Source organism: Podarcis muralis, chromosome 9 (assembly GCF_964188315.1).
Source record: "Podarcis muralis chromosome 9, rPodMur119.hap1.1, whole genome shotgun sequence".
In the NCBI taxonomy this organism is placed as follows: Eukaryota; Metazoa; Chordata; class Lepidosauria; order Squamata; family Lacertidae; genus Podarcis; species Podarcis muralis.
The window spans coordinates 2,216,846-2,241,994 of record NC_135663.1 but is presented as its reverse complement, the minus strand read 5'-3'; the positions used below and the strand labels follow the sequence as shown (position 1 = coordinate 2,241,994).

The window sequence follows — 25,149 nt, the reverse complement described above, 5'->3', positions numbered from 1 at the left end:
TGCGGCTTTGTCACGCTGGCCACGTGACCCGGAAGTGTCTGCGGACAGCGCTGGCCCCCGGCCTCTTGAGTGAGATGGGCGCACAACCCTAGAGTCTGTCAAGACTGGCCCGTACGGGCAGGGGTACCTTTGCCTTTTAACATCGCAACTGAAGGAAATCCACTGTATGACTTTGGGCCAGTGACCTCCCTCACAGGGTGGTTGTGAGGACAACGTGGAGAGGGGGAGAGCGGCAAGAACTGAATGTTTCAGAAGGAGAGAGGAGATTTCCAACTAGCGATATGACCATCAAGGACAGATGGATTGATGGGCTGATGGGAGTTGTAGTCCAGAGCATCTGGAGGGTGCCAGGTTGGGGGAGGCTAGCAGAGCCTCAGTGCTGCCCCTGGGCATTTCGTGGCGACGTTCTCTTTCTGTTCTTCTGCAGCCATTTTGGAATCTGACAGTGACTCCGATTCGGAGAAAGATGAAGAAGACGAGGTATGTGGGTCCTTTCATTTTTTTAAATTCATTTATAAAATATTTGTATATTTGATGCAGTTTCAAGCATGAAAACCTAAAACCATACAATAAAAAGCACACAATAGTTTTTTTGTTTTGTTTTTTAATCCACCAATGATCAATAAAATACGCTTCTAGTCTTCATGGGGAAAGAATGGGAAACAGGTGTCAGGATCAGGTTCTGGAGTGAAGTCCCGGCAAATCGTGACTCAAAGAAAGTCCTATTCTCACAACCATTCACTGTGGCTTTCTAATCACTCCCACTGTTTTGCTTCAGAGGGCAGGACTCGAACCCGTGCATTCAGATGATGAGAAAGGAGAACTTTTTGACACTAAGAGCTGTCCAACAATGGAATAGACCACCTCCTTCCTTGGAGGTTTTTAAGCCAAGGTCGGGCAGTCCTCTGTCAGGGTTGCTTTAGTTGTGATTGCTGCAAAGAATGGGGTTGGACTGGATGACCTTTAGGGGTCCCTTCCAGAATTCTATGATTCTAAATTCTGGGGTGGGGAAACGATTTTGAAGTCTGCATGAGCAGCTGTACTGAGGATGGGGATGGTGGGGATGATTGCTTAGCAAAAGCAACTCTGCTGGCAGGATGGGAATCGGAAACATCAGTGACCCAGAAACATTTATTCCCTTCCATCCTCCAGGAAGTGGCTGCTTGTCAGGAAAGGGATGAAGCCAAGAAAAAGCTAGCCGAATTTGAGTATGGTAAGCATGATCTGTTGGGGTGTTAATGCTGCGAACCCCTTCTGCTCAGGTTGCATAGATGTATAAATACAACTCTAAATCCCGAAGACGCCACAGTCTCTGCTGATTCTCATTCCAAGGAAACCAAACCTGCTGAATGCCTGGAGCAGGGGTCCCCAAACTAAGGCCCGTGGGCCAGATAAGGCCTGAGGGACTCATTTATCCGGCCCTCGGTGACCCCTGCCGCCCGCTGTCACCGCCCGCTCTTACCAGCACTGCACTGCGTGGCTGCCCACGTCTGGGTCGGAGAAGCACCGGAAATATCTTGTGCACATGCACAAGCATTATTTGCGCATGCGCAAGTGTTATTTCTGGTGCACATCCGGGTCGGAGGAGGCCCATGCACATGCGCACAAGCTATTTCCAGTGCTCCTCCGACCCAAAAGTGCGCCGGAAATAGCATGTGCGCACGCGTATGGGCACGTGCTCCCCCGCCCTCCGGCCCACCGTGCGATTGGCACTGGAGACACCGGCCCGAGGCGCAGTAAGTTTGCTGACTGCTGGCCTGGAGCCTCTCGCTGCTCAGAGATTGGGATGGCAACTAGCTGTGTCCTGCATTTCCTGATCCCGAGTATTCACAGTGGTGAACCTCAGGATGAGAGGGGGCGATTGCACCCGTGTCCGGCTTGTGGGCATCTCAGAGGACTCTGATCGGGCGTTTTGGGAACAGGGTGCAGAACCAGGTCCCAGGCATATGGGATTTGTGGATGTGCTCAGGACACTTCCGTTGTTGGCAGGGTCTTTTCAGTAGTGGCCCCAACGTGGTGGAACGCTCTGTCACAAGAGACTAGGGCCCTGTGGGACTTGACATCTTTCTGCAGGGCCTGCAAGACAGAGCTGTTCCACCAGGCCTTTGGTTTGGACTCAGTCTGACCCTTATTTTTCCCGCCCCTTATGGTTTTGATCTATGGGCTACTTTAAAAATGAGGCTTCATTTTAAATTGCATTTTAACCTGTATTTTAAATTGGTTCCCCCTCCCATTATGTTTTTTCTGTAATTTTACTGGTGTTAGCCACCCTGAGCCCGGCTCTGGCCAGGGAGGGCAGGGTATAAATAAAATTATATATTTATTATTATTATTATTATTATTATTATTATTAGTGGGGCAATAAGAGGCAAGACTACCAGACTTTGGAAATCTGGTATCATTGGATCAAGTTCACCAGTTTTGTCCAATGGATTAAACAGAATACGTTTAATGTGTAAATTAATATGGTTTAAATAAATGTGCAATTAATGGTTTCTGCTTTGAATTTGATTGTGTTTTATTATTGTTATGTATTCAGTGGCCTGTGTTTATCCGAGCTTGAGTCTGGAGTAAGGAATCTGAGCTCCTGTGTTCTGATTCGATACATGATGTCCAATCACAGAACGTTTCAGGATTTGGGCCTCTGCCATTGGCCCTTGAACTCTGAGTTGTGATTCGCAGCTTGGAAGTTTAGACAGCCAATCACGTTGGGAGTGGGAGGGGCCCAGGCTTTCAGGAATGTATATAAGCAGTTGCTTTGCCCGTTTCCCAGTTATGTAGTTCAATAAAGGTTCTTGCTGTTATTGCTATGTCTTGCCTTGTGGGAACCGGCCTACACTTTAGTTATCTTCCTTAGTGGGTCATGCAAACCACCATTCTGAAGGATGCTTTTTCAGAGTAGGTTCATGGGCATTGAGGGTGAATTTATGTTACCAAGTGGGGAAAGTCCAGGGAAACTGCTCTAGAGATGATCTTCAGCCTTCCCCCTCCTTTCATTACCAGCTTCGCAGGCTTTGCTCGCTGAGCTGTCCACCCTGGAAGCAGAGTATGAAATCGAGAAGTCGTGCCGAGAGCAGGCAGAAGCCTACGCAGCCCAGGTGAGCCAGGCAAGCTGGTGAACATGGCAAGGCATCTAACCTGGAGGTGTCCTAAGCACCGAGGGGCTCCTTCAAGCCCCTCCTGGGGAACAGCTGTAACTCAGGAATCTAGCCCTTGTGTTGCATGCAAAGAATCCCTGCTCCAACCCCACTTGGCATCTCCAATGAGTGCTGGGAATGTCCCTGGTCTGAAACCCTGGAGAATGGCGGCTGCCAGTCAAAGTAATATCCAAGGCAACACGATGACCAAATACAATGATACAATATGAATATACACTCTTTATATAATATGAAATATATGAAATCACATAAACAGAAAACTTATGAATCTCTGAAAGTCACAAAATATGCACTCTTACTGGATTCTCTTGAAAACATAAAACCAAATAAACGTAAGTCTTATAAGTCTCAGAAAGTCTTTGTAGACTATGCAAGTCTCTGAAAGAAGCAATGGGTCAGATTCTTATCTGGTGAAAACAGACTGTAAAGCTTTGTTTATGGTGTCCAACGCTGCTGAAGTAGTTCGCAAACAGACGTTGTGAACAGTGATTCCGGATATACCCACTGTTTCGTGGAATTCTTCTTAAGCACAGCAGAAAAATACAGAAATGCTTCATAAACTATAAAGAATATTAAAATAATGACCTGCATATGCATGGTAACTACAATAAACTCGAAATATTATGAACTATACACATAAGCTATACACAACAAGCTATAGCTTAGGGCCCCACTCTTTTGGGCCCCCCCCCCAAAAAAAACCCTACATACAGCAAATGGCTTTAGATACCTATTAGGTCCATAAGTTACCATATAGCATATATTCAACAACAAAAAACAGCAACAATTTGTTGTTGACAAAGGACAGCTGGACATATAAAGGGCCCCATTACCTTCAGGAGCCGAGGGCCTCATCAAACCTAAATCCGGCCCTGTGTCTCCTGCAGGAGTGAGTTCCATAGTTTAACTTTCTTTTATCTGTCCCGCAAGACACCTTGGTTTGCAGCCCAGTCTCTGAGCCACACTTCCACTGTGATCATCCTGGGCTTACCTTTGCCATTGCATCCCGACTCCTGCAGGTGAGCAGAGAGAACAAGAAGCTGAAGCGCATCAGTGCGGCTTTGCTGCCCATGCTCACCCACCTCCCGGCGGACCTCATCGACCCGGGCAACGAGGAGGAGATCCCCGCCGAGCAAGTCCTGGACCCAGTGGGCCAATACCTGCAGCAAATCAAAGGTGAGCCATGTTGTCGCTTCCCCTCTGGCTCAAAGGCCACCAAGGGGGAGCTGCTGCTGCTGCTGTAGAATGGCAGGGAGAGGTCTGGGCAGGGACTGTGCAAAATGCACTGATCCTGCAACAGTGGAGAAGACCAACCTTGGAGGAAGAGAGGAAGCATCCTTAAGGATGGAGAGGCAGTGTTCAAGAGATGCCTCTCATAATAATTTATAATAATAATTTATTTTTATACCCCACCCATCTGGCTGGGTTTCCCCAGCCACTCTGGGCAGCTTCCAACAGTGCAATAGTCTATTAAACATTAAAAGCTTCCCTAAACAGGGCTGCCTTCAGATGTCTTCTAAAAGTCAGATAGTTGTTTATTTCCTTGACATCTGGTGGGAGGGTGTTCCACAGGGCGGGTGCCACTACTGAGAAGGCCCTCTGCCTGGTTCCCTGTAACTTGGCTTCTCGCAGGGAGGGAACCGCCAGAAGGCCCCCAGAGCTAGACCTCAGTGTCCGGGCAGAACGATGGGGGTGGAGACGCTCCTTCAGGTATACTGGACCTTCAGGTATACTAGATCTCACACCCCCTTCTGTGCCCAGCTGCAACACAACAGCCCTGCAGTGCTGTCCGAGGGTCTGATAGTTGCTGCCACTCCCTTCCCACTTGCTCCAGCATTGCCAGATGGGAGGGGATCTACTGTTAGAATTCCTGCTCCGTGATTGCAATCATGGGATTGTTGTCTTTCACATGACATGGTATGTTTTGACTCCACAGAGTGGGAAGCGACGGAGACAGGATGTTTGTGTTACTGTCTTCCGTGAAGTGGGACTATTGTCCTTTTTCTCTTTGCTGTCTGATGCTAGAGAGAGAGGGAGCCATGTTGCAGTGCTCTGGGTGTGTTTATATGTAAATAAAAGTAGATTAGCCAAAATGCTGAGGTCCGTTACGCAAGCTGCAAAGACTCTGCGGATCCCTAAGTGTGCTGGTATCTGTTCGCATCGGTCGCTGTGATGTTCGGGCTGAAGAAAGCTTTTGAAGCTCCTGAACGATCGACCAGGAGGGAGAGAACATGCCAGTCGGGCATGATTCTCTGCCAGGGTCCTACTCAAGTGTAGGCTGACCTCCTGACACCTACAGGGCAGAACTCAGGTCTTTCAAATTTCAGCAAATTTGGGGGGCCCCACCTCTTGCCTTCTGTTCTGCACATGCAACTGTGTGTGTGTGTGTTTATTCCTGCATTGCAGGGGGTTGGACTTTCAAGGCCATCCACGTTGGTGGCCCTTGCCACCTCCTGTGTCAAGGAGTTCCCCTGTTTAACCACGCAATGTGTGAAGAACTTTCTTTTACCTGTGCCGACTTTTCCAACTTTCAGCTGCCAGGAGGTGAAGTCAAGGTGGACCCTAGACACATATAAAAAAGCTTTTTGAAAAATATATTGAATTTGCCATAAGCTCACCATCGCCATCTAGTGTCACATTTGTATAATGCACTTAAAATGTTTTATTTGCAGCTGTATGGCTGAGTCCCAAGAGTCTGTCCTGTGGTCTGGCTGCTAAGTTGGCAACAGTCTCTCCTCTAAGGAGCCAGCTTCCCTCAAATTCACCTTTCCCTTTCTCCTCCTTTTTTATCCAGACCTTCAAGCGAAGGTTTCCCTGCTGCTGGATGAAAAGAAGGAACTGGCCATGCAAGTGACAGAGCTCCAGGGTCGGGTCCAGCAGCTCCAGGAACAGGTATTGTGGGTGACTCCATGGATTTATGTTCACAGGGACAAGACACCTGTCAGCATCCTTTGTCTGGCTCTGTCTAGCAGATCTGGAACAAAATGCCTCAAGAGCAGCAGTTTTAAGTTGCTTTCTTTTGAACCCCAGTCAACTGGAAGTCGAGTTCTGAAATGTTAGAATGATTGTAGAACTATTGAAATGTATATAACTGAAAATCAGAAATAAAAATGAAACAGAAATGAAACAGAAGCAAAATCTCCTTTGTGCAAAGGTGGAAGAAGAGCAGTTTGAGAAGCAATCCCTGCAGGCTCTGGTGGCGGAGCGTCAGAGGGCTTTGAAGAGGGTCAAGCGAGGTGAGTTGTGGGAAAGGCCGCAGGAAGAGCCTATTCTTGCACCCAGAGCTCCCTCCCTTCTTGAGCTGGCATTTACTTCCTTTTCCCCACCTGCTCCAGCACCCTCTTCTCGCAGCGGCCAGCCAGATGCCCATTACGGGAAACCCGCGAGCAGGATCCGAGTGCGAAAGCCACTCTCTCCTCCTGTGGTTTTCTGGTATTCAGAAGCATGGTTGTCCCCAGAGGCAGAGCTTCCAGATGAGCTACGCATTTCCATCCTGATCGTTTTGCAGGGAGATTAGACAACGTTGGCTCTTTGAACTTGCATTTGTTCCCATTTCTTTGTGGGGAGGATAGAGGAAGTTGCACCCAAGCAAATGTCACTCAAGCCGAATTAAAGTGGGAGCTAGGAAGGAGCCGCAGAGTCGACGCAGAGGGCATCTCAGCCTCTGCTTACTCCAGTGACACACACACCTTTCCCTCCACATCCTTCATTTGATGCGCAGGTGATTGATGTTTCTTCTGCCCTCTCTCTCCCAGTGTCCCGGCTACTCACTGAGGAGTACGGCAAGGTGTCCCAGCAGCTGGATCTGGAGGAGGAACTGAGGCAGCAAGCAGAGACCTTTGCCCGCCAGGTAGGAATTCAAGGGGCAAGCCTTTCTCTACAATACCATGCTTCGTTTCCCTCTGGCAACCATGAGCCTGTTAGAATTCCTGCTCCGTGATTGCAGTCATGGGATTGTTGTCTTACACATGACGGTGTATGTTTTGACTCCACAGAGTGGGATGTGATGGAGACAGGATGTTTGTGTTACTATGTTCCGTGAAGTGGGACTATTGTCCTTTGTTCTTTCTCTCTTTGCTGCCTGATGCTAGAGAGAGAGGGAGCCATGTTGCAGTGCTCCGTGTGTGTTTATATGTAAATAAAGTCGATTAGCCAAAATGCTGAGTTGCTGAGGTCTGTCATGTGCATGATGCACAAACTCTGTGGATCCCTAAGTGTGCCGGTGTCTGTTGGCATCGGTCACTGTGATTTCGGGCTGAAGGAAGTTTATGAAGCTCCCGAACGATCGACCAGGAGGGAGAGAACATGCCTGGCGGGCATGTGTCACTGCCAGGGTCGTACTCGAGTGTAGGCTGAGCTCCTTACAGAGCCAACCACGTGATGCAGCAGCAAAAATAGCTGGTGCTATTCCAGGCTGCATCAATAGAAGTCTAGTGTCCTGATCAAGGAAAGTCATAATACTGCTGTCTTCTGCCTTGGTCAAACCACACCTGGAATACTGTGTCCAGTTCTGGACACCACAATTTAAGAAGGATGTTGACAAGCTGGAAGGTGTGCAGAGGAGGGTGACCAAGATGATCAAGGGTCTGGAAACCAAGCCTGTTGAGGAATGGTTGAAGGAGCTGGGTACGTTTAGCCTGGAAAAAGAGGAGACTAAGAGGAGTTATGGGGGCCATCTTCAAATATCTGAAGGGCTGTCACGTTGAAGATGGAGCATGTTTGTTTTCTCCTGCTCAGGAGGGTAGGACTCGAACCCATGGCTTCAAGTTACAAGGAAGGAGATTCCAACGAAACATCAGGAAGAACTTTCTGACAGTAAGAGCTGTTCAACAGTGGAACGGACTCCCTTGGAAGGTGATAGAGTCTCCTTTCTTGGAGGTTTTGAAGCAGAGATTGGGTGGCCATCTGTCATGGGTACTTTAGCTGAGATTCCTGCATTGCAGGGGGTTGGTCTAGATGTCCCTTGGGGGTCCCTTCCATCACTCCTATTCTACAATTTGGTACTCTGGACCTCAGGAAGCTGGCCAGCAGTCACTCATGTTCCTCTTGGCTTATTTGAGATAAGGGCTCAACTCTGGAACTGACTGGTTCTAAATTGCAGCTCCTGCTCTAACCACTGAGCTCCCACTCCCTTTTCTCATGTCACAGATGCTGGTGAAGCAGAAGGAGGCCAACCGGCAGAGCATGATCCTGATGCAGAATATTGGACCAGAGACCCAGCTTCTCCAAGCCATGGAGGAGGTGGCCAAGATGACCCGGGAACTGGAAGAAGCCCGGCAAGAGCACCAGGCTAAGGTGGGTTTGGGGCTCCACCTGCCCAAGGACCTCAGCAGAGACTGGCTCCTGCCCTTTCGATCCATCCATCCATCCACTTTCTTTGTTTACAAATTTATTTATTTGGTTTTCCAACTTAAATTTGTACAGAGATATAACAAACATAAATCATAAAAACAAGATTCCAAGGAATCTCCTGGATTTCCATCCTACCCTTTGTGGGTCCTATTAATTAATTAATTAATTAATTAATTAATTAATCCTTTCCTTCCGCATCTTTTACGATACTCCAAATCCTTCACCTCTTCCATTATGTCCAGAATTCAACCTTAAACTACAAATGCTATTCCAATCCTACTAGTGATTTTAACTGTTTGCAATGCTCTTTAAGGTAAGTTATAAATTTTCCCCATTCTTTGTTAAAATTTTGGTCTTCCTGATTTCTGATTCTTCCGGTCATTTTAGCCATTTCAGCATAGTCTATCAACTTAATCTGCCATTCTTCTCTGACAGAAACTTTATCTTCTTTCCATCTCTGGGCTAGTAACGTCCGCACAGTCATGGTCGCATACATAAACAGTCTTTTCTGTTCCTTTCGGATTTCGGCACCTAGAATTCCTAAAAGGAAGGCTTCAGGCTTTTTAACAAAGGTTGTTTTAAACATTTTTTTCAATTCATTGTATATCATTTCCCAAAATCCTTTTACTGCCTTACATTTCCACCACATATGATAAAAGGTGCCTTCTTTTTCCTTACGTTTCCAGCATCCATTCATTTTCTGTCCAGCCTGCCTGTTATGCAAAGAAGCCCAGGACATCAAACACCAGTTGCAAAAACAATGCAATTAAAAAATATTAATGAATTAATTGATCTCATTTATGGATCACTTCCTGTAATGGCTTGAGGAGTGCCCAGAAAGGCTCAACTGTCTTCTTCATTATATATCTTTGTTGTTGTTCAGTCATTTAGTCGTGTCCGCCTCTTCGTGACCCCATGGACCACAGCATGCCAGGCACTCCTGTCTTCCACTGCCTCCCGCAGTTTGGTCAAACTCATGTTGGTAGCTTCCAGAACACTGTCCAGCCACCTTGTCCTCTGTCATCCCCTTCTCCTTGTGCCCTCCATCTTTCCCAGCATCAGGGTCTTTTCCAGGGAGTCTTCTCTTCTCTTGAGGTGGCCAAAGTCTTGGAGCCTCAGCTTCAGGATCTGTCCTTCCAGTGAGCACTCAGGGCTGATTTCCTTCAGAATGGAGAGGTTTGATCTTCTTGCAGTCCATGGGACTCTCCAGAGTCTCCTCCAGCACCAGAATTCAAAATATATATCTTTAGGCTCCAGGAAAAAAACATTCCTCTTCTCCCAGGCTTTGGGCTAGTTAAGCAATCTATGGCATTTTAAACTGGGGGGCGGGCAATGTTTTCGTTTGTTACCATGGTGTATATTTTTGTGTTTTTATATTGCAAACCACCCTGTGATCCTCGGATGAAGGGTGGTGTAGAAATTTAATAAATCATAATGATATGAATATAACGCATCTCAAAGCAATCTCATAACACATCTTTAAAAGTGCATAGATCAGTTGTATATGTAAAAACCGTTAAAATAGTTGCACATATTAAAACAATTAAAACCCATTACACTTTAAAACACGCACACACACAAATATATATAAATAAAATTAAAACATTCTTTAAAACAATTAAGAAAATCTAAAACGTGTAAAACCCTTAAGAACCCCTAAAACCAGTGCTTTTTTCTGGGGTGGTACGCAGGGGTATGCATACCCCTAAACATTTTGTGAATCTTCGTACTTTGGTCCATTTACTGTATTTATTTTTCCTGATTTGAACTACAAAATGGTGATTTTCTTGAGTCAAAAGGAGAGTACCCCTAAACGGTGTGGGTTTTTTTAGGGGAAAAAACCACTGCCTAAAACTGTTTAAAAACAGACACACAGCCTCACAGCTAATCATATGAAGGCTGCCGGGAGCAGAATCTTCCAGCCATCAAATGACTGAACAGGAAATGTTTTAAAATTGCGCCTAAATGTGAATATTGAGAGAGGCAGACTCCCTTCCTCAGCCTTATCGGTTTAGACTGGAATGTGGCAGGGAGTTCCAGAGGTCAGCTCTGCAGCATGCGAAGGAAGGACTGCGTCTTGTCTTTCCTGAATCTCCTGCCCATCCGCAGAGGTATCTGGTGACCCAGTGCTGGCCCAGGACATTTCGCTGCCTGGGCAAAACCCAACCCAACAATCATAGAATTGTAGAGTTGGAAGGGAACCCCAAAGGTCATCTAGTCCAACCCCCTGCAAGGCAAGGACTGCTTTTTCAGAAGTGGTGGTGGGGCAGCATCCTTAGGGGGAGCTCTGTCCCTGTTGCCCCTCTCAGCATCTCGGCTTGCCTCACCTTGCCTAATTGGGGAGGCGAGTCCTGAGTTCAAGTGCTACCGGGAGGGAAGCCTCTTTCCTGGTCCACGTCCCTCTGATGTCCTGGGGGAAGGGGCTTGGCTTTGGGCTCCGCTTCTGCTCACGTTGCTCCTTACTCTCCAGCTGAAGGACCTGGAGGCCCAGCTGCTGGGACGGCCACAGGCGGAAGAACTCCACAGGCTCCTGGCTGCCCTGGCAGCAGCGGAGGAAGAGAAGGTCCGCCTGGGGGAGAGGCTTCGCCAAGCGGAGGAGAGGAACGCGGCTCTGGAAGAGAGAGGTACGGCATTTTCAGTTGCGTGGATTAGAAAAGCAAGATAGGCTATGGTATAGATACAACCTGTCAGAGATTCTTTCGCTGCAATGATGGCATGGCAGTGGGTCAGACTGGATGACCTTCGGAGGTGCCCTCCAACTTTACTCTTCTGTCATTCTGTGATTCTACGGCTTCAGAACCTCGGGATCCAAAACGGATCAACATATTACTTAAAACTCTTTTTCAAAAAAAATAATAGAGAAAGTGTTTAAGCCATTCCAATAATAAAGAAAAAATAACATTAATCATTACTCTCACCTCGGTATCAGGAAATAACAGGTACAGTCACATCCATTTTTTAAAAGGAGCATTTATAAAGCGTCAACTCCTAAAGAATACCAATGCAATGTACAATAAAGTGATTAAGATGTCATTTTGCTTACACAACTTCCAAAGCCACTTTCCCTGTATTGTTGCAATGAGTCATTCTTCCGTGCAGCCAGCCTCTCTCGGTGTGTCTTTCAGGAGGGAGGTGACCCCTTATTTTTCCTTTTCAGTTCTTCAAACTGCTGCAAAAGTGCAAAACCGTTATGAGGATGGCGGTGGGTGGGTGACGTCACAAGGAGTGGCCAATCAGTGCCATGCACAGCCACACATAGCCTTATCAAGGGCTGCCACCCTGCAGGGGGGGGGGGGGAACCAAAGGCCACCTTCTTTGTGGGGGCCTGAGACCATGCCTTTCTCATTGCAGTGAAATCCCTGGAAGAAGAGGCGAAGGCGATTGGGACCCCGTCTCCCAAAACATGTCCTGAGGCTCCCCTTCCTCCTCTTCCTCCTCCTCCTCCCCCTCCTCCTCCTCCTCTCCCTCCAACATGTCATGTCCCAGTGGAGTAAGTATCATTTGCCATATATTATTATTATTATTATTATTATTATTATTATTATTATTATTGAAATGATTTTAGAATGTTGTATCATTTTACTGTTGTTAGCTGCTCTGAGCCCGGCTTCGGCTGGGGAGGGCGGGATATAAATAAAGAATTATTATTATTATTATTCATAAACTTTATATGCTGCTTGAATATAATAAAAGCCATCAAAGTGGTTGAAATGGAGAGCGAAACCATAAGCTTATCAATAAACACAGATAAAAGCAACTGTTCTAAACACTTGAAAACAATGTTGTTTTTGTTAAATTGTTTTTATTAATTTTCCAGTAAAAACATCCAATTAGCATATCAAATCATCATCCAATTAAAATAAAAAACTTAAATAAAAAAGACCAAATTATCTTCCAAATTATAATTATTAATTTTTCGGGGCTTCCCATAGTCTGGACCTTGAAGCATAGCTCCAAATCTCAAGCCATATTTTCTACATCTCAATTTTCCATATTTTCCACATCTCAATTTTAACGCTTTAAAGTTCTCCGTCTCTGGCTCTGTGATTCTCAATCATGCCAGACATCATACATCCTTTCATCCATTGAATACAGCTTTATTTGTATATATATCTATCTTTTTTCAACTGTCTCTTTGCCAGCACAGCTTCCTCTAGCTCCATTCCAATCCAGGCTGATGAGATGAGCCTGTCCAGACATGCAGAATTTCGATCTGTGCTTTAATTGAAAACAATTAAAGCACAGATCGAAATTCTGCATGTCTGGACAGGCTCATCTCAACAATGAGGCGCCCCGAGGGTCATCTAGCCCATCCCACTGCAAGGCAGGAATCTCAGCTTAAGCATCCACGACTAGGGCTGCCATATGTCTGGGTTTTCCTGGACATGTCCGGGAATCGCTCAGAAAATTGGCATCCTGGAGGATTTTTGCTGAATTGGCAAAAAGGTCCTGGAAAACATGGACGTCTTAAAAAATCATTTGAAAAATCAAAGAAAAGCCCCAAAAGATTTTTTTTGGGGGGGTGGAGATGTTCCCCAAAAATAAAACTCCCCGAAAGAAAAGTTCAACAACTCTGTCTGGATTTTATTTATAAAATTTTATTATTATGGCCAAGGCACAGTCTGACCGCCACGTAGAACTCTAGACCAATGGTTGCCATTAATTTGATTCTGAATTGAATTGAGAATGTTGTGTTACTTTTATTGTTGTTAGCCGCTCTGAGCCCTGCCTCAGCTGGGGAGGGCAGGATATAAATAAAAAATTATTATTATTATTATTATTTTATTTTCACTTTGGGGAATATGGCAACCCTCTCCATGGCAGGTGGCCAGCAGATGGCGGAGTGGGCAGACCAACAGCATCATAATTCTACCTCTATTACGGGCGTTGGACTAGATGGCCCCTGGGTGTCCCTTTCAACTCTCCAATCATACAATTCTATGATTCCACAGTCGGAAGCAGCGATTTTTCTGAATCCCAGTTGCTGGAAACTACGAGACTGGAGAGTCCTGCTCTCGTGCTGGTTTCCCATAGTGGACAACTGGTTGGTGTTGTAAACAAAGTCTGCCCTTTTCCCCTTATGGGGTATCCAAGAGCCCATATAGAGTCCTTACGTGGGTTCCCTATTGGTAGGAGAAAATAACAGAGGCCAACCAGAGAATACTGAGAAGCAAAGCAGCTAGTAAGCCTGATCTTTAGTGATCTGTTGCAACAGGGTCCTCACTCACCACACGCAGGAGGAACCCAGAACCAAGGTGTGCAAGCCCTTATATAGACTTTTGAAATTGCCACCCTGTAGATCAAGACCACCCCCCAGACACATCATACCTACATCACAGAAAAGGCGGTCTACAGCAGAAATCTGAGTGCTTTGTTCACCTCCTCTCTGCCAGGTTACCTGTTTAATGGTCACTTGATTGGATTGCCTGGGGAGCCTGGCCAGTCTTTTGTAATGATAAATACTTAGTTCCTGAGCCAGGTCAGGCTCACACCCTATTCATATCTTAAATGTGCACTTAAGACAGAATTTGTGAGGAAAGAGACAATGGGGAGGTTTGCCACTTTGACCTTGCAGAGAAATAATTGAGGTCAGTTTGGGAATCAAAAATGGTTTCAGGTCGGTCTTCCTGTGCTTGATCTATGTAAATGTTTGGTTGGTACACTTATGAACATTTAACATATATCTAAGACCTCAAAAGGGACGCGGGTGGCGCTGTGGGTTAAACCACAGAGCCTAGAACTTGCAGATCAGAAGGTTGGCGGTTCGAATCCCCGCAACAGGGTGAGCTCCCATTGCTCGGTCCCTGCTCCTGCCAACCTAGCAGTTCGAAAGCACGTCAAAGTGCAAGTAGATAAATAGGTACCGCTCCGGCGGGAAGGTAAACGGCCTTTCCGTGCACTGCTCTGGTTCGTCAGAAGCGGCTTAGCCATGCTGGCCACATGACCCGGAAGTTGTACGCCGGCTCCCTCGGCCAATAAAGCGAGATGAGCGCCGCAACCCCAGAGTCGGTCACGACTGGACCTAATGGTCAGGGGTCCCTTTACCTTTACCTAAGACCTCAAAATTCCTATCACATTGGCCATGGTAAGACCAGGATGCTGGGCGACACGGACTATGGGCCTGATCCTGCAGGGCTCTTCTGATGTACCTGGACCGCTCTTGACTTTTCTTCTTCCGTTCTTCCATCTCTGCAGCCCCCTGATGGCCCTCAGGCAGAGGAAGGGAAGGCAGCAAGCGAAATGCGGTAAGTGGATCAGGGAGGGAGGGAGGTTTCGGGGTGCGCCCCCCTCAAGCACTTACCTGCACTGAGCTCAGCTGCAGGGCAGTGACCCCGTAGCCAGAAGGCGTCTGGATGCAACCAAGGAAACGGATTGAGGTTGAATCCTGACAAGAGAGAAGTACTGTTTTGGGGAGGACAGAAGGCAGGCAGGTGTGGAGGACTCCCTGGTCCTGAATAGGGTAACTGTGCCCCTGAAGGACCAGGTGCGCAGCCTGGGAGTCATTTTGGACTCACAGCTCTCCATGGAGGCGCAGGTCAATTCTGTATCCAGGGCAGCTCCATCTGATACGCAGGATGAGACCCTCCCTACCCACAGACTGTCTCGTCAGAGTGGTACATGCTCTGGTTATCTCCCACTTGGACTACTGCAATGCGCTCTACGTGGGGCTACCTTTGAAGGTGACCCAGAAACTACAACTAATCCAGAATGCAGCAGCTAGACTGGTGACTGGGGGCGGCCGCCGAGACCACATAACACCGGTCTTGAAAGACCTACATTGGCTCCCAGTACGTTTCTGAGCACAATTCAAAGTGTTGGTGCTGACCTTGAAAGCCCTAAATGGCCTCAGTCCAGTATACCTGAAGGAGCGTCTCCACCCCCATCGTTCCGCCCAGAAACTGAGATCCAGCGCCGAGGGCCTTCTGGCTGTTCCCTTGCTGCGAGAAGTCAAGTTATAGGGAACCAGGCAGAGGGCCTTCTCGGTGGAACGCCCTCCCACCAGATGTCAAAGAGAAAAACAACTACCATACTTTTAGAAGACATCTGTCAGGGCTGTGATTCCCCCATTGCAGGGGGTTGGACTAGATTATTTTTGGGGGTCCCTTCCAACTCTACAATCCCAGATTCTAAGCCAACCCCTCCTGCTTGCGGTAAAGGTAAAGGGACCCCTGACCATTAGGTCTAGTCATGACTGACTCTGGGGTTGCGGCGCTCATCTCGCTTTACTGGCCGAGGGAGCCGGCGTACAGCTTCCGGGTCATGTAGCCAGCATGACTACGCCGCTTCTGGCGAACCAGAGCAGCACACGGAAACACCGTTTACTTTCCCGCTGGAGCAGTACCTATTTATCTACTTGCACTTGGACGTGCTTTCGAACTGCTAGGTTGGCAGGAGCAGGAACCGAGCAACGGGAGCTCACTCTGTCGCGGGGATTCGAACCGCCGACCCTCTGATCGGCAAGTCCTAGGCTCTGTGGTTTAACCCACAGCGCCACCCGTGTCCCCCTGCTTGCGGTACGAGTCTCAAACTGGTGGTGGGGAAGGAGGCCCTTTGAAGGAGCCCCTTTCGGATGCATCCAGGCTCCCTGGGAAGGGGAAAAGACATATTTGCTGGGTTTTTACCCTTCACCCCATGAAAAATAAATATCCCTACAAATATCCCTTTTCCCTCTGGGCAGCAGCAAACTCCTGCACGGACGATGTGAAATCGAAAGCGGTGGAAGAAATGATGGCCAGGATCAAAAGCGGGGTGGTCCTTAGGCCAGCCAGAAAGGACGCTGGGGACTTCTCCAAGGTAAAGAAGCAGAGTGGGAGCGCAGAACATAAAAACCTGCCTTAATCAGAGTCATTGGCGCATCTAGCTCAATGCTGTCTACCCAGACTGGCAGCAGCAATCCCAGGTTTTTCGTATGAGCCTCTGACTATTATACAATTCAATCTGTCTTCAGATTGAATTGTTTGTTCCTGGTAAATTCCCTTGAATCCCTCTTAAAACAATAAAGACGCCACAATCTTATTCAAAGCCAATAAAAGAAGTTTACTCACATCAGTTCACAGTTGGATCCCTGAAGGCAGACTTAGTTACAAATATGTACATGTGGATCTACACCATATGGGGGAATAATCCCAGTGCTTCTGCAAGTTGAGAGCTAGCAGAACAGTCCTAGCTAAAAGCTGGTCAAACAAAGAAGGAGGTCAAAAAGGGAAAGGTGTACTGCGTGACTCATCCTTTTTGTTACCTGGACAGGTAAGGCCACACCCACCTTCTATCACATGCAAAAGGAAGGATGCTCCAGCCAGGAGGAACAGGAAGTTTAGACTGGCTGGACCAAACATTCCCTCGCATGTCTTCTCTAGCATTACAAGGAATGTTGTACTTGACTGCCTCGCATGGATCACATCCCACAGCCCGTGATTCTTCTCCTCTTTCTCCTCACAACAGCCCTGCCAGGTAGGCTAGGCTGAGAGGAGACAGCGTTAAATAAGTTGGAGTTCTTTTTCTTATTACCAAGAAAAAGGACACCAAGAACTCTGGCCAGTATAAGTTTCAATAGTGGGAGTGGTCCCTACTCACAAATCAATAGTCAATTGTAACAAAAACTAATCCATTCAAAAGCATGTATTCTGACAAGGATTACAAACACAAATAGAGATTACAAACTCAAGCAGAGATTACAAACTCAAGCTCATAAGGATATGTATAACACAATAATTTGTTACAGAATTAAAGAGCTTATGAGTAGAGATAAGTTCATAGTCCATAGTCAGATTCGACGTGGAGGTCTGAGTTTCAATCATTGAGCAGAAGTCAGAAGTCAGTTATGGATCAGAAACCAGGACAGGGCCCTTTTTCGATGTATTCACCTTCATCAGTTGGAAGTATCAAATATTACATGAAAATACATTTAAATTTTAAATTATCATAAATTATAAAACAGTATTATACAACATTTGTTTCCTTACCTAATTTTTAAGGGGTTGTATAAGTTTGAAGAATTCCTATAAATATATCCTGTTATTTTCTACGTTTCTCAGAGATAACAACTGAAAATCATGAATATTAATAATGATTACATGTGTTGAATCAAAGACCCTAAGGCAGCATATAATCATATGATTCCTCACCTAAGTGTGAAAGGAGACAGCATCTGGCCCAAGTCCACCCCATCAGCTTCCTTGCTGAGTGAGCCTCTGAACCCTGGTCTCCCCTGTCCTCAAGGGACGCTCTAACCGCTACTCCACACTGCCTCTCCTTGGAGGAGGAGATGGGAGCAAGTTCCTTCCTAATGGGTGTCTTCTCCACCTGCAGGCAGCCGCCGTGAGCAAGCGCCGAAGCACCACGATGGAGCTGAAGGGTCTCCTGGTAAGAATCGTCTGCGTGTGTGGATAATAATAATAATAATAATAATAATGGATGGGGTCCAGCACTACAGCAGCAATGCTGGTGGGGGGGGGCGCTTGGGTCATTTATTAATTAACCAAATACATTTGGTCATTGCTTTGCTCTTTATTAACAACAAAAAAGAGCAAACATAGAAAACGGAGGGGGACAGAGACAAAGAATAAAAAATTCAAACCATAAAGCATCTAAGGCTGGAAAGACTAATAATAATAATAATAATAATAATAATAATAATAATAATAATAATAATTGTACCCCCACCCATCTGACCGCGTTGCCCCAGCCACTCTGGGCAGCTTCCAACAAATTATAAAACATCACACATTAAAAACTTCCCCATACAGTGCTGCCTTCAGATATCTCCAAAAAGTCAGACAGTGGTTAATTTCCTTGACATCTGACAGGAAGGCATTCCACAGGGCGGGCACAACTACTGAGAAGGCAGTTCATCAAGTATTTACTAATACAAGGATTCCCTAATCATAAGGCTATATATATATATATATATAGACGTAATTGCTACCTGTGAGTCCCATAATTGTTGAGAATAAGGGCTAGATATAGGTAGTCTTAAATGAGCCAGACGTTTGCATATACCAATGGCATCGAGTGACCATGTGCCTCAATATTTGTATAAGAAATAAAATCAGGCCCTATGTGAAGAAAAGTGGTCATTTGAGCTCCTCGCTTTGGAGTCTTTTCGTAAGGGTCATTTGACAGTGGAATATGGTGACCTCTACTTCCTTGGAGGTTTTTAAGCAGTGGTTGGGTGGTCATCTGTCACGGATGCTTTAGCTGAGATTCTGGCATTGCAGGAAGTTGGACTAGATTACTCTTGGGAATCCCTTCTCGCTCTACAATTCTATGGTTCTAACAGCACCCTGGTGCATATAATTCCGACCTTCTCTATTTTTTTGTAAATTAATTTTTCATTACTAACAATCCTATTGAAATGGTATAGAACCCTGGCGCAACTGGCATATATAGTTAAAGGATTGAGTCCTAAGTGTTGGCATTGTGGTCAAGAGTTAGGGGTATATGCACATATGTGGTGGGAGTGTATTCGTGTAAAGGAATATTGGCAAAAGATTATAAAGGTTATTTCCGATGTATTTCAGGTTAAGATAGAAGTCAATAGAGAAATGCTTAGCTCAGGAATACTGGGGAATAGTAAAATAGATAGAGCAAGATTGGTATAAAATTATGACCTTAGCTGGTATGCTTGTTATTGCATTAGGATGGAAAGAAAAGGATAAATGGACAATGGGAAAATGGAATGACTGTTTTTGAATATATATAATCTGATATATTTGAACAATGATGGAAGATACAGGGGAAAACAAATGTCAAAAGATTTTGAATAAATTGACAAGTTCTAGGAATTGGATAGCACAGGGGAAAGCCAACCCAAGCATCCAAATTAGAATGAATAATCTGTGCATATGGTTAAAAATCTGAAGAGAGAACAAGTTTTGGGGGGAGGGAGGAAGGGGGGGGAAATAGGATAAATGAGTAGGGACAAAAGTATATACTGTTTTTTTTTAAATAACAATCCAATGGAGGCCACACTAATACAATGCCAAATCACAATACAATCAAAAGTGCCAATTAAAAAGTAAAGGTAAAGGTACCCCTGCCCGTACGGGCCAGTCTTGACAGACTCTGGGGTTGTGCGCCCATCTCACTCAAGAGGCCGGGGGCCAGCGCTGTCCGCAGACACTTCCGGGTCACGGGGCCAGCGTGGCAAAGCTGCATCTGGCGAGCCAGCGCAGCACACGGAACGCCATTTACCTTCCCGCTGGTAAGCGGTCCCTATTTATCTGCTTGCACCCGGGGGTGCTTTCGAACTGCTTGGTTGGCAGGCGCTGGGACCGAGCAGCGGGAGCGCACCCCGCCGCGGGGATTCGAACCGCCGACCTTTCGATCGGCAAGCCCTAGGCGCTGAGGCTTTTACCCACAGCGCCACCCACGTCCCTTCGCCACCCGCGTCCCTTAAACAGTTAAACAATTAAACAGTTCCAAATTAAACATTTTTGGATAACTTCCAGCTATCAGGAGTTGATGTTATTCCTTGATCCTACGCCAGTTCTTTTAATTAATTCCGACCTTCTCAGGCCCAGAGCGGCACCAGGAGTCGTCCAGAGCGGAGATCAAGTCGCCGTCAAGGCAGCCAGAGGAAGCTCACAGACAACCAGCTGGAGTCCATCCTGCAGAGACGTCGCCGGATGGTTGACTGCCCAGCACAGGGCCAAGTCCCACAACTGCAACCTGTCATAATCACAAAACACATCACGTCCGTTGGAGTTCGGGAGGCCGTGGCGGGTGTCGTCTCTGCTGCAGACCCACATCCTTCCACAATGAGCTCTGGGGATCTTGGCAAAAGTCCAACAGGTGGGCAAGCTTCTTGCTGAGACCAGGGTGAAATCTAGACATGTATTTTTAAACTTGAAAATACTTTTTTTATAAAAAAAATGTTTTGAAAAATATTTCGAATTTCCCATGGCTCGCCATCGCCATCTAGTGTTGCATTTCTATAATGCACTTTCCAACACATTTCAAATGTTTTATTTGCAGCTGTAGAGCTGAGTCCCGGCTGCCCTCATCAGCCAGGAAGGAACAAGGATCCCGGTCCCCCGCAAAATAGTCATCCCTGGCTCCTTCTTACTTTTGCCAGTTGTTGGTGAAAGGTGTCAAGATGCTGTGAGTCGCCAGAGGGACTTGGCACTGCCAGATTACCAAATTTTTAAAAATGAACAAATTCCCAGAGATGCATTTTAAATAAAAGGACACATTCTACTCATGTAAAACACGCTGATTCCTGGACAGTCCGCATGCCGGATTTAGAAGGCGATTGGGCCGGATCCGGCCCCCAGGCCTTAGTTTGCCTATTTCACCAATTTTATTTTATTAATTTTATTTAAATAATTTTATTTAAAGGATCCTGGGACTTTAAGTATTAAGGAACCGGTTTTTTGGGTTTTTTTAATCTCTCACAATGACCATCATCTCTTTGTTCTCTAAGGTGACCCTGGCAACCTGGAGGCTACGATCCCACCATGTTCAGAGGAAGAGCCTGTCCCCGCTCAGTCGCAGCTCAGAGAAGTGCCCCTTCAGATGAGCAGAAGGCTCGTGCTCACGTCAGGGAGCCGGGATCCCCCCTGAAGCAGCCTGAAACTATATTATGAGGCTGCCTGTATTGCTTTGATTCAAGACTGGATTAAATTAGAAAAAACAGATTTCCTAAACCTTGAAGGTCATGATAATAGATTGGGATGGCATGCGTCCTTGTGGTATGACAAAGGGAAAGTGCACAAAGGATAATCATATAATTAGGAGATCATTTCTAACAGTCTGGGAAAGATATAAAGATTTACTAGAACAGAACACTCTTGTGGTCGTCGCCAATAGAAGCAATATCAATAAAAAATAATAATAATAAAAGAAAATGGTTTACATATAGAGATATGACATCATTTTGAGTGTCTGCGCATGCGCAAGCGGCGAAACCAGGAAGTAACGTGCTCCGTTACTTCCGGGTTGCCGAGGAGCGCAACTCGAACGCGCTCAACTTGAAGCATATTTAACCCGAGGTATGACTGTAATAAGGATTTAATTACACTCTATCTAGCTTTCAAAGAGAAATTATAGAGGGCAATATTAAAATATTGGGGGAAATGTACAATATGTTGCTCAGAGTAGCGCCCCTTCAGATGAGCAGGAAGATCGCGCTCGCCTCAGGGAGTCAGGATCCCCCCCCCCCCGAAGCAGCCTGCAAATCGCCCCATCTCCCGGAGCCATTTCCCCAGCCTCTTGGCAATGGCAAAGTGATGAAGACATGCACAAGATAAATGCAAAGCAAACTGGTCCGTTGCAGTTGAGCCTGAATTCATTTGCCCGGGAGTCTTCCTCCCTCGCCTGATTTTGGGGTGCTCAGGTCCCTTTCCTGGTAGACGCAGCTCTTTGCATCATGTGGAGCTGCTCTGAACTGGGACACAGGTCTGTGAGAAGTTCAACAGGTGGAGCTTTCGGCTCATAGCAGCCTCACATGGTGCAAAAGTCTGTCCTTGTAACGAAAGAGAGCTATTAACCTTGCTTGTAGATTCATGTAGGTAGCCTTGTTGGTCTGACGCAGTCAAAATAAATAAATGGGTGACACCTGGCTTGAGAGCAGTACATGTGAAAAGGATCTAGGAGTCTTGGTTGACCACAAACTTGACATGAGCCAACAGTGTGACGCGGCAGCTAAAAAAGCCAATGCAATTCTGGGCTGCATCAATAGGAGTATAGCATCTAGATCAAGGGAAGTATTAGTGCCACTGTATTCTGCTCTGGTCAGACCTCACCTGGAGTACTGTGTCCAGTTCTGGGCACCACAGTTCAAGAAGGACACTGACAAACTGGAACGTGTCCAGAGGAGGGCGACCAAAATGGTCAAAGGCCTGGAAACGATGCCTTATGAGGAACGGCTAAGGGAGCTGGGCATGTTTAGCCTGGAGAAGAGGAGGTTAAGGGGTGATATGATAGCCATGTTCAAATATATAAAAGGATGTCACATAGAGGAGGGAGAAAGGTTGTTTTCTGCTGCTCCAGAGAAGCGGACACGGAGCAATGGATCCAAACTACAAGAAAGAAGATTCCACCTAAACATTAGGAAGAACTTCCTGACAGTAAGAGCTGTTTGACAGTGGAATTTGCTGCCAAGGAGTGTGGTGGAGTCTCCTTCTTTGGAGGTCTTTAAGCAGAGGCTTGACAACCATATGTCAGGAGTGCTCTGATGGTGTTTCCTGCTTGGCGGGGGTTGGACTCGATGGCCCTTCTGGTCTATTCCAACTCTATGATTTTATGAAATAGAAATTAAAAATTGTCCAGTAGCACCTTAGAAACCAACTACGTTTGTTATGGGTATAAGCTTCTGTGTGCATGCATTAAGGTTATACCCAGAACATACTTAGTCACTCTGGTATCTGAAGAAGTGTGCATGCACACAAAAACTTATACCCAGAACAAACTTAGCTGGTCTCTAAGGTGCTACTGGACAATTATTTAACTTTTTTTATTTATTTCAACCTTGCTTGTCTCAGGATTGCAAGGCTGGGGCAAATTTGAGCCTCCAGTCAGGAAAGATGGGGGGGGGACCCCACACAGAGACAAGATTTTCTCAAAGGCTGTTGTACAAGTCTTCCTATGATCCTGGGATTGAAGCACTAGGTCAATGCCACTAAAGTAAACGTGTCAATAACACGTCATACTAGATCTCCTTTTGGACTAGTAAGTAGGTTGTTATTTTTAACTGCACTAAATCCCTGAAAGCGTATTTGGAAGAGTATTTGAACAGCATCATGCAGTTGACGTCTAATGACTGACTCTCTGTAACGATTGACTTTCGAGTAGCTAAGAGGTGAAATTATTTCCAAAGTAGATTGTTTCCAAGGCCACAATGGGATGGACAGATGTTCATGTCAAAGACAACCAATCTATAAAACTAGCCTTTTAACTTTTCTCTTGGTATAACTTGTGGTTCGAACCCCTCTTTTGTCTGGTAGTTGGCACAAACTACGAATGAATCTGGGGGCTGAGGATATTCTGAGATTACTCATCAATTGTAAATGCCTTTCTTTAAGGTTACTATCAGTTATGAATTGGGTAGATGTAGTTAGTCTGCTCATTCTAATTCGGTTTTTATTTTTTAAAAAAACACCTTTGATATTTGTTAGCCTTGTTTGTGGTGCAAAATGTCTCGGTCGCTAAACGCTTTTATGTTTCTCTGGGTGTGCATCCTATTTGCACAATTCTTTTATCAAGTATTTTTTAAAGTATCTTCTAGTCCAATCTTCTTGCAAGGCAGGAATCTTTTGCCCAATGTGGGGCTTGAACCCACGACATTGAGCCTCAAAGGAGTCTCCCTTCCAACTCTCCGGTCCTGCGAATAAAAAGATGTCCCCCTTGGACCCCTAAGCAGGTGCTCAGGCCATGCATGCAAAATAACCAAATAAATTCATGCATGTGCATTTATATACAGTCATACCTTGGGTTACAGGTGCTTCAAGTTACGCGTTTTTGGGTTACAGACGCGCCGAAACCTGGAAGTACCGGAACGGGTTACTTCTGGGTTTCAGCGCTCGCGCATGCGCAGTAATACTGAATCGCGCTTTGCGCATTCGCAGAAGCGCCGAATTGCAACCCGCACATGCGCAGACATGGCATTGCGGGTTGCAGACGTGCCTCCTGCACGGATCACGTTCACAACCCGAGCGTCCAATTTGTGTGTTTGTGTGACCCACACTGGAAGAGTGGCAGATGAAGGTGATAGACTATATGGAATTGGCGGAAATGACTGGCAGAATCCGAGACCAGGGAGAAGAGTTGGTGGAAGAAGATTGGAAGAAAGTTAAAGACTATTTGCAGAAATACTGTAAAATTAATGAATGTTAAAATGATGTTGGATTGAAAATAAGTGGTATTGGTAACAAGATTAACAAGAATATGCAAATACGGATTGATAATGGATGAAAATATATAGTTATAATAGGTTAAGATATAGAGTAAAGATAAATGAAAGAGGGTAAGGATTTGCTGAAATGTTTTTGTAAATGGGAATACAAAAAGGGGAGGTGTGAGGAGGTCAAGGAAATAAGTAAACGAGCCTAAAGATATTGAAAAATGGATTTATTTTTTTAAAAAATTTCTTTCTAGCTATCTGTTTTTTGCATTTTGTATCTTTTTCCTTCTTTTTTTCTATGTGTGCTTTTTAGTTTGTTAATCTTTGTTTTAATTTTTTCTATTCTGTAAACCTATGTTTTTTGTAAAACCTTAATAAATATTTCTTTAAAAAAAACATTTTGTGTGTCTGTGTGTGTGTACTGTGTGTGTGTGTGTGTGTGTGTGTGTGTGTGTGTATTACATGTGGGGAACAGGGGCTTGTTATTGGGTGGTGGTGGTTTTTATTTTGATTCTGTACTTTGTGGTTTTATATTCTCATTTTATCCTGTGAACCACCCTGAGACCTGAGGGCATAGGGCAGTATATTAATAACAATAACAACAACAACAACAACAACAACAACAATAAAATGCACACTTATACTGAAGGAAGTGATGTATTTATACAATAACACGTAGAGACACACAGAGAGAGAAATGCAAGAATTGCTGAATGAAGAACAGCAAACCAGGGTAGCAAATTACATTCTTCCATCACGATGATTGTCAGGAGGCGGGTGACATCCATTCTTATCATT

At 45.7% G+C, this 25,149-nt stretch overlaps 1 protein-coding gene across 1 annotated transcript; it reads left to right on the top strand.

Annotated features, from left to right (window-relative positions):
* The first annotated feature begins 995 nt into the window (after positions 1-995).
* LOC114604662 (shootin-1-like) lies at positions 996-24,749 on the top strand. Its single transcript, XM_077933706.1, has 14 exons — positions 996-1,213; positions 3,004-3,098; positions 4,178-4,334; positions 5,953-6,050; positions 6,313-6,394; positions 6,914-7,008; positions 8,307-8,453; positions 10,981-11,134; positions 11,862-12,000; positions 14,706-14,755; positions 16,192-16,304; positions 17,820-17,873; positions 20,027-20,303; positions 20,935-24,749. The coding sequence occupies exons 1-14, from the start codon at positions 1,030-1,032 to the stop codon at positions 21,072-21,074; spliced, it is 1,785 nt and encodes a 594-aa protein (XP_077789832.1). The 5' UTR covers positions 996-1,029; the 3' UTR covers positions 21,075-24,749.
* Positions 24,750-25,149: the final 400 nt, after the last annotated feature.